General features: G+C 40.3%; 1 protein-coding gene across 3 annotated transcripts in view; it reads right to left on the minus strand.

The window, feature by feature from the left end:
* CDK14 (cyclin dependent kinase 14) overlaps positions 1-12,484 on the minus strand; it is a 318,721-nt gene that overhangs the window by 247,068 nt on the left and 59,169 nt on the right. The window contains exon 3 of one of the 3 annotated variants that reach the window (XM_054059029.1): positions 6,578-6,747. The exons of 1 other annotated variant lie outside the window; for it this stretch is intronic. Coding sequence is in view for 1 of the 2 variants with exons in the window: in XM_054059027.1 (XP_053915002.1) it covers positions 6,319-6,393 (75 nt within the window). In the remaining variant the exon portion in view is untranslated. Of the gene's footprint in view, positions 1-6,318; positions 6,471-6,577; positions 6,748-12,484 lie in introns of those variants that run through there. One more of the 3 variants, XM_054059027.1, reaches the window with a different exon arrangement.

The raw sequence follows: 12,484 nt of genomic DNA on the forward strand, positions 1-12,484 counted from the left end.
AAGTCAACTAAATTATTTTCATCTGAAGTCAGATGCAAAGAGTGAGATATGGTGGCACTAAAACTTAATTTATAATTACAACGAACCATAGAGTTTGTTTCAGACTTAAGAGTCATTCAAAGAGAGTTTAGAACTGAAGACTTACCTTTACATATATGCCAAAGAGCACTTCTCTTAGAAAAGAGGAAGGACACGGGTTACACAATCATCTTTGTAAAATGCACGCATTTGCAGATGGAAAGGTCTTACAATCATGTTCTGTCAATATAAGGACAATCTCCATTGCACTGAAGCAGCATGCAGTATCATCCTCTACAAATCAACAGGAGTCTCACATCATCTTCTGGAGACCCTTGAAATGCTTCCCAGGAAATAATTCAAGACTGGAATGTTAAATTTGTTTGGCTTTTCTTATTTCTTTCAGACCAATTCCTTCATTAGGAAAAAAAAAATACACAAACACACAAAAATGTGCTTTCTTCATTCTCTTCCCTTTTCTGCAATTTTTTTCTTCCTTTTCCTTCCCTCTCTTCCAAAGTTAATTTTTTTATCACCTTTAGCAAAAGCTAGAGGAAAAGCTAGGTAATGAGAGCTCTTTAGTTCATTCTGCTAATGCATTTTAAAGTTTCATTCTAGTAGCTAAAAAGAAATCTCTCCTGCTCTTACATGATTCATCCCTGAGGTCAACCACCCTACAGCTTGAGAAATGCAGCTTCCAATGCAGATCAATGTCACAAGGAAAGACAAGCTATCCGAGTGATCCTAGATCTGCTCCCCTACATATTATCTTCCAAACCACTGAATTTGACAAGGTATCCTCTATCAAATGAGCACAGTATAAAGGTATAGACAGAAAAAGAGGTTCAACTTCCGTCATTATTCTCTTGTGCGAGTACTCTTTATAGATTTGAATAGCCTGTATTCCAACTCAGTCTCACAGAAATCTTAGTAATAGCCATCCACGATATTTCTGCCGTTGTTTTAGGGTTTTTTTCCATGCAAGTTTAAGAGTTCAGACAAGGATGACAAGTCCAGGTTCACAAGCATTTAAATGTAGAGAGTTCTCGTCTGTATTTGGATCTCATATACACCTGACTTTTTTTTTATTTGTTCTTTCTTATTTTTTTTCCCCTCACATAAATGACCTGGTTACAGAACTATATAAAACTTGAATGAAAAGTCTTAAAGCAATTTTCTAGCAGCTATTGCAGGTTTGTTAGACTTGTAGTAGCACAGTAACTTTCAAAGCAGAAAAGATATACGGAAGCATAATAAAACTTGCTTCTCAGTACATAATGTGCTACGCTAGAAAAAAATGGCAGAACCTATCCAAAAAACCCATGTCTCAACTCAGAATTTTGTCAGGGAGCATAAAGAAAATTATAGCATCTGAAGTTATTCAGAATATGAAGAACATTCCAGTACAGCTTTTCCTGCAAAGACATATAAAATGTAAAATGGAGGGGTGTCAAACTGATAGTGAGAAAAGCTCATCACAAGAGGGACAACTGTAATTTTATAAGAATAATTCTCTAAACAGTACAGAGATAATACTCAATTTTCAAAAAGCTATATATTTCAACAGAGCAGTGAAAATCACTGCTGCTCCTTTGATGGGTCTAAGCAAAAATATGTGCTGCAATACACTTACGAGTGTGCTCAAATTAATTCTAAAGAAAAAGTTATAACAGTACAAAACAGCCAGGCCTTCTGCAGTTGGTGGCAATTTGCACCTCCAAAGCTGTGAGTTCATCTTAAATCACTCTCAATGAAAAACAAACCCAGAGAAGCAAATTGGTCAAAATTCACATCTATCATTCCAAGTTAAAACATCAGTGAGAAGTCCTCCATTCTTACAGCACATTATGTTTCTCATGAAAACATTTCACAAAATTCAGACTGTGGATATTTTGCATGCCTTTTTCTGCACGGCTGACGTATAATTACATTTTTTAATTATATAATTTTATGTATCTGGACTACTTTGCCAAATGCAGGGAAATCCTCGCCAACTTGAAAATTATGGGAGGTGGTTCCACCACTTTCCCAGGCAACAGCAAAACCAAAAACTCCCATCATTAAACTGTAGAACCTTCCAAGGCAATTCTTCAGCATGGCATTAAAGGAACATTTCTATAGCCAATATTCAGCAATGGAACCAATCTGTTCATTTAAAACCCCACTATTTACAGGGAAGCCTGAGCAAGGATATTTTACATATTCTCTACAGATTTAAATAGATTTTCTTTGCATTTCCACAAAGATGTAATAACTGGGAGAGAATATATTCAAACATACTAAGCCTGTAGACTGAAAAGCATCAGAAATGAATTAAATGAAGCTGAGTTTTCACAATATATCAACAAGCATTATGCGTTTTTCTAGTGGTTTTATTTCCTCACTGCTCACTTGGCAATATATGGTGGTTTCCTCTTCAGGTAAGTTGTATACCATTTAATATTAAATTATAAACATCCTACACAGCAAAACTGAAATACAGCTAACATGAATTCTATATAATTTCCAGGACAGAGCAATACAGACTGGGTCAAAAGCTTGCTGATAGGATGTTTGCCACCTTCTTAGATTACTTTACATTTACATAACATCTAGTTGAGGTTTATCACAAATTCTTTTCAACCAGAAGCAATAGGTCTCCTAGTCAGCAGGATGAGATAGCATGTTCTACTGCAGCATCAATTTACCCCTTCTAATAATAAATTCTAAAACTTTTTACAAAATTAAACAGGAGTCTCCACCCGCACTTTTCGCATCATTTCTGACTAGCACTGCCTGCTTCTGTGTCTTCTCTGAGCCAGTCCAGAACTGATATAGGAACTTCAGAGAAAGCCCATCCACCCAGGAATAAAATAAATCAAAGAGCAAGATCACAATGCTACTTCAGTTCATCAGCAATAGAGGGAAAAGCCCACGAGTTACTTTTAGAGAGGCAAAATATCCCTCTGATGCTGTCGATCCAAAAATCTTACAATACAAAATCACCCCCCTGAATTCAACATCCAACATTATGCTCAATTGCTATGCTTGCTTCTTCCTAAATTGCTAAATCCAGAATTATACATAGGCTTATACTAGGGAGTGGAATGAAAGATATCAGTGAAAAATACACAACATATGAAAGAGATGTACACAATAACTCTGAAAATATAAATTATACTCATCTGAAAAGCAAAAGTAGCCACAGAAAGGTATTTATCGAACTATGCCAAAACCCAGGAGTCACCATGTACATGGAAGAAGAAGCTGTCCTGATATTAATGTTGTGACAGCAGGTTTTAAAAATTAAACTCCTTAAGAGTCTGTTCCTTAATTAACCAACTTTCCATTCATGTACTTTCCTGCCACAGTACTAAAACAAAAACCTAATCAAAGTTGTTGAAAACCACTAGGGACCTACCTAAGGGAGCTCAGAAAACATAATATTTTACCCGTCGTTCCCCAATTAAGAACACAACTACATTTTTCTTTATTTCAGAAACAGGCTTTGAAGCACTGATATCATGCAGTCTCTCTGTGGTTTTATTTCATATCTACTAGGACACTGGCCTTCATTTCAACATGGTTTGTAAGCTGTAATTATCATTGTATCTGTACCTGAAAGGTTTAGGAAATTTTTAACACTAGTGTTGTCAAACTCACTTTACAAACTGTGTATAGCACCACCTGACAGCTGATTATTCTGCCAAGGTCTTCAAAGGGAAATAACCCAAACAAAGCTGTCTGGATCTACTTGGCAGCTCCTGTGAACATTAAGGCGCACATCTACTCACATTTATAGAGAAGTCAACAAATACAACAGCCTGAAGCCTCACCTGACTCAGGCCAAGCACTCGCACAAGCTCTCACTTCAGCAAATTCCTACTGAATGCACAGGTCAGGCCAGGACAGTGTACTGAAACCTGCATGAGATAAAAGCCTGGTTGTAGCCAGCACCATGCCAGGATTTCCCTTAAAGGACAAAGTAATCTCTTGCCTCTGGAAGCTGAAAACCAGTGAAACAGTGCAAGTCCCTCTGACAGTGCCCATGCCATGCCCTTGGAACCTAGCAGGCATACTGGCACTGAGGGCAACCACAGGCTCATTTAATGGTGCTGCCCAGTCCCTTGTCTGTGGGGCATCGGGAGAAATAAGAACTGCCTACCTCAGGCACAGTACCTACTCAGAGGGCAACTTTTTAAATCACCCACCAAGCTTAGAGTGTGAGGGGGAAAACATTGAAGTGTATGTACTTGGTTTTAAGGATTTTTTGTTTGGTTGGTTTTGTTTAAGATTTACACAGCAAAAATACCTGAAAAGATACAGTTAGGTGACCATTTTTGCTAGCCGACTTCAAAGTCTGTCTCAGTTCTTTACACTAAGATGCAATGCTGATGATATTTTGGCCTGCTCAACTCCAACTTTTTGAAGTTCTTTCTCTCTGGAGTCAGAGGCATGAAGAAGACAGGCAACCACTGAATTCTCAAGCTCCTATCTCCTGCTATGACAGGCATCAGCCTCAGTACAAAACTGATCCACAACAGGGAAGATTGTAATCTTTCCAGAGCACTCAGCACTAAGCCGACTAAATTGTGTATTTCTAACTTTTCCCATCTGCATTCTTAACTTTTGGCCACATTTTCCACATTATATGTTATTTCACACACACACACACAGTTAATTTAGGATCTGTGATTAACTAAATTCTACCATAAGGAATATGGTTTACCAATGAAAAAATGTCCAAAACATTATTGATTTCTTAAGGTCAGAAAAATAAAATGGGGAAACTCCAGAGACTGTAGTAAGACAGCGAACAGAGCTGATGGTTTTACATCTGGGGAGAAAGAATACTGGGAGGAAGAAAGCTGGTGGAAGCAACAACTTTCACATACACACATAGATGAGAAAATACCACTAAGAAAGACCCTAATTTAAAATTTGCTTGAAAAAAATCATGCCTAAAAGTTTCTGGACTTTTATTCCTTGTACAATATGAAAGCAAACACAAATGGTTGGACTACTTCTATGTATTAAACAATGGCAAATGCACTGAAGGTTTACAATTTATTAATAGGTATGACAGCAAAGTAAAACTTCCTAAAAAAAAGCTGGCAGGTGACATAATTATTGTAATAGAAACATTCAAGGCTATTCTCATCCAAAAAAAAGCACCTCTACTTTCTAAGACAAAATTATGCAAATAAAGTTTGTGTACAGTCTGAAACAGCCCACTTCACGTCACTTACACTGCAGTACATAATGTAACACATTTTTAAAAAAAGAATTTAAATAAGGGACTCCAGCAAAATAATAATGAAACCTTCATAAAATAGTTGACATAGGACTGAATCTTCCCTCTTTAATCATATTCAGTGACTTAGAACAAAAACCTTTTAATTGGCAAGTACAGAAAAAGCAAACATGAATCGCTGTCAAACTAGTTATTTGATCCCACATTGATATATAACTGATCTCCTCCTAGAGTATAATTCACATACTGCATAAAGTATAAACACACTCCTCTAGAAAAAAAAACCTCTGCTTTTACCCTTAACTAGTAATAGCAAATGACATATTTCATCACTGTACCATTACTACCACAGTTGGTTTCCTTTAAATGCTAGAACATATGGTGAAATATTTTTTTCTTTAGATCCACTGGACTTCTGTTGAGATCAATCTATGGCTTGATCTACAATTGAAACACACTAGCTGTCAGTTCAGTCATCAAAAATAATTCAAATTATTCCCTACGACGGTCACATTTTAATCTTTCTGTCTTGTACTAATGATAACTGCTGCTTTTTTCCTCCTCTCTTTCCCTGAACACACTGCTGCTCTAAGCTTTCATATGTCGAAATATTCCACTAAGATCCAAACCGCTGCCAACACACTCCTACATAGTCATTCAAGAATGACTACTTACAATGACTACCTCACTTTTTGTTTTATTAAATAAAGAGAGCATGCAGGAGAAATAAAATAATCACAGAGGCTAACAAGGCAAATAGATGTTCTGATGCCCATGGTATAATATATATTTACAAAGGATTGTTTTAATTTTCTCTTCTACCACAAAAGAAATCTGTAACTGATAAAGACATTTATTCAGATCTAGCAAGACGCACAGACTTGTTAGCAGAGATGAAGAAGTGGCTGATCATGTCCTTCACTCACTTGTCCCAGAGGGCATTCAGTCAAGCATATACTGGAAAAAAATGCCCATACTATCCTCTTAATACAAAAATAAATAAGTCTGCCAGAGAGAGACATACAAAGCTGTACTGAGAAAAGCATCGTTTTTGAGCCTTCCCCTACCTTTTCCTTGATATTTACAAACCGCAGGCAGTGCTGCCGGGGAGCCTCACCAGTGTGGCTGCCAAGAGGTCTCATGTGGCTTTTCCAGCTTCCCACCGCCTCCCTCTGCCTGGATTTTAAGCATTCCTGACAAAACCCACCCTAACATGCACAGAATGAATCCTGCTCAAGTTAGAAGCATGTGATAACTAGGTTTCAGGCTGAAAAGGAAAACCTCAGCACCCGATTAGTCCCAGAGATTTAAAGAACCCCATCTTACCGTTTTGCTGTTGCCCAGATCAGGTTAGATTCACCTGCAACTCTTTGGCATCTCTGTAATGTCAGTGTTTGCTGTCAGGCCAGGCTCATTCAGCAACTGAATTCACAACATCTTTCTGCACTAGCAAGCTGAAATGGTACGGCTGTACTACAGCGAAGAAAGGGGGAAATCTAAAGCAGAAAACAAAGAAATCCCTCAAGACAGGATAATCCCAGTGGAGTAAAATATAAAAGGTACAGATGAGCACCAAGGGTGCAATATTTCTCTGTCTAAATTTCACCAGCAATACCATGCTCTTTCTAAAAAGATTTTTTTTTTTAAATATATGATGGACTTGCCTGTGGAGTTCCCAGAAAGGCAGAGTACCCAGGCTCTGCAGCAGCACTGCAGCCAAAGTAACCATGCATATACTATCTAGGCAGTTTACAGAACTCCTTTTGAAATGATATTGATTTACAATATAGCACTGCCTCAACCATACAGAACTGCAGCCAAAATAGCTAATGGTGATTTCATAGGAATCAAGGAAAAACCTCAGCATTCAATCAAAAGGATACAACTAATCATCTGCAACTCAATTAGGTCCCAGAACTGAAGGAAACCAGCGAGTTCTTGAGTGGCAAATGGTATTAAAGTCATAATCTAAGGGCATCTGGAAATAAGCACTATGAATGCCACTGTCCACTTTTACAGAAACGATAAATATGAAAAAGCATTTAAAAAATTATTGAGCCAAAATATGAACTCTGAAGATAATCCCAGCATTGTAAGGGTGAAACATAGTATTTAATTTATGAACACAGAAAATATGCAAAGCTGTGAGTAAGTGACAGACACCTACTCCATGCTTAGAAGCCACTGCTGAGCTCAAGCTACCTTAGGTGTGGTAGAAAGGAAGAGAGGGCAGCCGGAACTAATCCCCAAGGAAGGCTTCTCCAAAACAGCAAAATTTTGTCCATCTCCTACTCCTACAGCAGCCCCTGCTGGCCTGTGCTTCAGGTGGCTTCTGGCTCCCCAGAAACCTCCCAGGATTGGGGGAGCACTAGACAGACTATGCTAGAATAGGGATCAGTAATGTATACTTAAGTGAAACCTTCAAGAGAGAAAGGACACAGCTCAACTGTGATGACATCCTGAACACACAGAAACATTTTTCTTTTTTACACAATGAGGAGATGCAGTGAGCAAGTAGGTGAAATACAGACTTGAGTCACAGCCCAGACAGCTCCAGTGACCCATAGCACAAGACCATTGGAAACAGGCTCCCTCAAACAGTCCCACTTTGAAGAAAACATAGCATGCTTAAACTCCACACACTTGCTTGAGCCTCACCAGGGTGATCATACTTAAACACACACTTTAATACTTCTCAACTCTAGGCTCACAGCTGAATCACATCATGGCTTCAGTGATAATAAAACTTCAATGGCATGAGCAAATTCCATGAGATGCTCCCAAAACTCAACAGCGCTTGGGAGTTTTTTCCTTCATCTTCTTCCCAACCTTAGCCACAGTGCATGTTCCAGAAGATTACTCAGTTTCTTAGCTTGGTTTTTAAGTACATAGAAGATTTCACTTCTCCCAGGAAAAGACAACCTTCCACTTTCTAGGCCAAAATTTTCTTCTCGGGTGTCTCAAGCATGATAGTCCACAGAAAACATGAAAAAAAGTTTCTGCTTGAAATGATGATAAAATACATTCAAAACATCTACATTTCTTGTCCTTATTCTGCCAACATCAAATTTGTCTGAGGATGGGGGAGAATAGGACAGAAGAATGCTCAGAAGAAAAAAAAAACAGCTGGTGAGAAGCACTTGTAGAGACAAATATGTGCTGAAAGACAGGCACCACATTAAGAGAAGAGTGGTGGAAACCCATGGGAAAGGGGACACAGAAGGCAAGCCACAGAGACAGGGAATTGCATTCCAGAAGATAGTGACACGTTGAACCAAGGCACAGAGACAGAAAGCAAGCCAAACAGCCTATAAATAATGTGATCTAACTCAAAGAAGCCAAACCTTCTCATATTTTAAAGTTAATTCTTTTTACTGTATTAAAAAAAAATACAGAATCATAGACTCGTAGAACCACTAGGTTGGAAGTGACCCACTGGGTCATCTCATATTCCTAACACTCCCCAAACCATGCCCCTCAGCACCTCATCCACCTGTTCCTTACACAGCTCCAGGGAAGGTGACTTAACCACCTCCCTGGGCAGCCTGTTCCAGTGCCCAACGACCCTTTCCGTAAAAAATTTTTTCCTGATGTCCAGCCTGAACCTCCCCTGGTGGAGGTTCAGGACATTCCCCCTTGTCCTGTCCCCTGTCACTTGGGAGAAAAGGCCAGCTCCCTCCTCTCCACAACCTCCTTTCATATACTTGAGGAGAGCAATGAAGTCTCCCCTCAGCCTCCTCTTCTCTAGGCTAAACAACCCCAGCTCTCTCAGCTGCTCCTCATAAGACTTGTTCTCCAGTCCCCTCACCAGCTTTGTTGCTCTTCTCTGGACACGCTCCAGAGTCACAGAATCACAGAATCACAAGGTTGGAAAGGACCCATTGGATCATCGAGTCCAACCGTTCCTAACACTCCCTAAACCATGTCCCTAAGTACTTCATCCACCCGTTCCCCAAACACCTCCAGGGAAGGCGACTCGGCCACCTCCCTGGGCAGCCTGTTCCAGTACCCAATGACTCTTACTGTGAAGAATTTTTTTCTGATATCCAACCTGAACCTCCCCTGACGGAGCTTCAGGCCATTCCCTCTAGTCCTGTCCCCTGTCAACACCCTTCTTGTGGTGAGGGGCCCAGAACTGAAAACAGTACTCAAGGTGCTGTCTCAACAGTGCCAAGTACAGAGGGAGAATAACCTCCTTGGACCTGCTGGTCACGCCCTTTCTGATAAGCCAAGATGCCACTGGCCTTCTTGGCCACTTGGGCACATTGCTGGCTCATGTTCAGTCGATGTCAACCAACACCCCCAGGTCCTTCTCCTCTAGGCAGCTTTCTAGCCAGACTTCTCCTAGTCTGTAGCACTGCATAGGGTTATTGTGCTCTAAGTGCAGGACCCGGCATTTGGCCTTGTTAAACCTCATGCCATTGGTCTCAGCCCAGCAGTCCAGCCTGTTAAGATCCCTTTGCAGAGCCTCCCTACCCTACAGCAGATCCACGCTTCCACCCAGCTTAGTGTCATCTGCAAACCTGCTAAGGATGCACTCAATGCCTTCATCCAGGTCATTGATAAAGACATTGAACAGGGCTGGACCCAGTACTGAGCCCTGGGGAACCCCACTTGTAACTGGCCTCCAGCTGGAGTTAACTCCATTGACCACCACTCTCTGGGCCCGGCCATCCAACCGGTTTTCAACCCAGGAGAGTGTGCGCCTGTCCAGGCCAGAGGCAGACAGTTTCTGAAGCAGAATGCTGTGAGAAACTGTGTCAAAGGCTTTACTGAAGTCCAAGAAGACTACATCCACAGCCTTTCCCTCATCCAGTAGTCGAGTCACTTTGTCATAGAAGGCGATCAGGTTAGTTTGGCAAGATCTGCCTTTCGTAAACCCATGTTGACTGGGCCTGATCACCCAGTTCTCTTGCATGTGCTTCATGATAGCACTCAAGATCACCTGTTCCATGACTTTCCCCAGCACTGAGGTCAGACTGACAGGCCTTTAGTTTCCTGGATCCTCCCTCTGACCCTCCTTGTAGATGGGTATAACACCAGCCAGCCTCCAGTCCAGTGGAACTTTCCCGGTCAGCCAGTACTGCTGGAAGATGATGGAAAGGGATTTGGAAAGCACATCCGCCAGCTCCTTCAGTACTCTTGTGTGGATCCCATCCAGACCCATAGACTTGTGGGTGTCTAGCTGGGCAAGCAAGTCTCTAACCACCTCCTCTTGGATCATGGGAGCCTCATTCTGCTCCTCTAATTCCTGGGTTTGTATACAAAGGGAACAACTTCCCTTACTATTAAAGACTGAGGCAAAGAAGGCATTAAGTACTTCAGCCTTGTCTTCATCCCTTGTCACTGTTGTTCCTTCTGCATCCAATAGGGACTGAATATTCTCCCTAGTCCTCCTTTTCTTGTTAATGTATTTGTATATGTATATCTGCATTTCTTGCATTAAAGGCCTCCTCTATTGCCTTTACAGATTCAATCCCAGCTGGGCTCTGGCTTCCCTAATTGCATTCCTGAATGTTCAGAAGATATCTCCATATTCCTTCCCAGTTACTTGTCCCCGCTTCTACCTTCCATATACTTCCTATTTACATTTTACATTCCTTTTTTATCCACGCAGGCTTCCCACTACTTTTCCTTAACTCCCTACTTTTTACCCCCCTTACTTTCCCCTTGGTAGGCCCATCCCTTCCTTTATTCTCAACCCGATTTGCAGACTGTGGTTGAACACAACTTGGCTGGAATACAAGTATGTGCTCTGCTGCTGCCCATGCACCACAGACAGGATTGGGAATCCCAGCTGGCAGGCAAAGGCCATCTAGAATTACAACTGGAATTGATGGAACACGCTGAGCCCCCTGTACCACAGGACTGATTTGTTTTCCAGAGGGATAAGAGACTTGCTGAACTAAGGAAGTTTCAATACGGTTAAAAAAAAGAGAAAAAAAAAATCATCAAATACCTACGGGTTTAAATTTTAAAATTCTGCATGAAAACCAGCTGCAACTACACTCAGTCCTCTGAGTGATGCCACTGCTTTCATCCCAGGGCAGACTCCAAAATGCTCTGTGGCACTTAATAACAATTTCTCACATGCAAAGAGGAGCTTTTCAAGATAACAGATACATAGTCACCTACAAAGTGCTATACTTACAACAGAGAAATTACACAATGTCACAACTCTGATGGTCAATTCACTAAACATGCAAACCACATTTATTAATGCGGCATAGTGAATGCCAGTCATTACCTTGTGTTCTGTGTGGTCATACTACATACTGTTCAAAAGGAACTTGTAAGAAATTACCTATTTCCATGAGTCTACATTAAATCATCCAAAAGAGAGGAGGGAAGAGAGGAAACAAGGGAGAAAGGGGGCTAACTCTACCCTCTTCTCCAAGAAACAAGAACCACATGCGGTAATTTGAAAAAGTATCATATGTCCATAGGAGCCCATTTTTTCCTCATAGGTGAAAATTCATGACTAAGGAGAGTCACTGCCGAATACATACACACCTTTCCACTTTGATAACTACAGATTGAATCCGCAAGGAAAGAGTAAACACACTACAGTTTCAAAAATGCACTCCCTTGTGAAAGCCATTTGAACTTCTAGCCTTTATAAACCACTGATAATTCATACAAATGTATTTAATAAGATATTTAACAAGTTGTATTCAGAAACAGAGGACTGGATGGGACAACACCTGTCCAAGTTCAGTTCAGTTCCCTGGTATCACAGGCTATCATAAAATATGACCCCTTCCCTAAACTGGGAATTAGTCTGGATTTAGTTTGCAGTTAGAATATGTAGAGTACACAAGAACATGACCTTAACAAAACAACTCAGCAGTGACAAAAATTGTTGAATGCAAAGATAATTTTTATCTTAAGATGACAAGTGAAGCAGTGGATAATAGCGCACAATGGAATGCATGACACATTATTCCAAGTACAAAATGCCACTGAACTTGCTTCACAATACCAATAGCTGAATTATACCATCTGCATTGTCTGGTATGGTGGGACTTCACACAAAAAGCTGCTGTTTAAAATAAAATGCAATGTCACACAGTGACAATTATTTTTGCAACTATTTTGACCAAAAAAAGACATTTTATGGTTTTAAGGATTGATTCCAAATATATTTTGCAATACAAAGAAAGTTTTAAGTGCGAGTTGAAAGGGAACAATAACATGAAGAACATTGCATAATGATTTTACACATCTAAAAAA

This window comes from Cuculus canorus, chromosome 2 (genome assembly GCF_017976375.1).
Source record: "Cuculus canorus isolate bCucCan1 chromosome 2, bCucCan1.pri, whole genome shotgun sequence".
In the NCBI taxonomy this organism is placed as follows: Eukaryota; Metazoa; Chordata; class Aves; order Cuculiformes; family Cuculidae; genus Cuculus; species Cuculus canorus.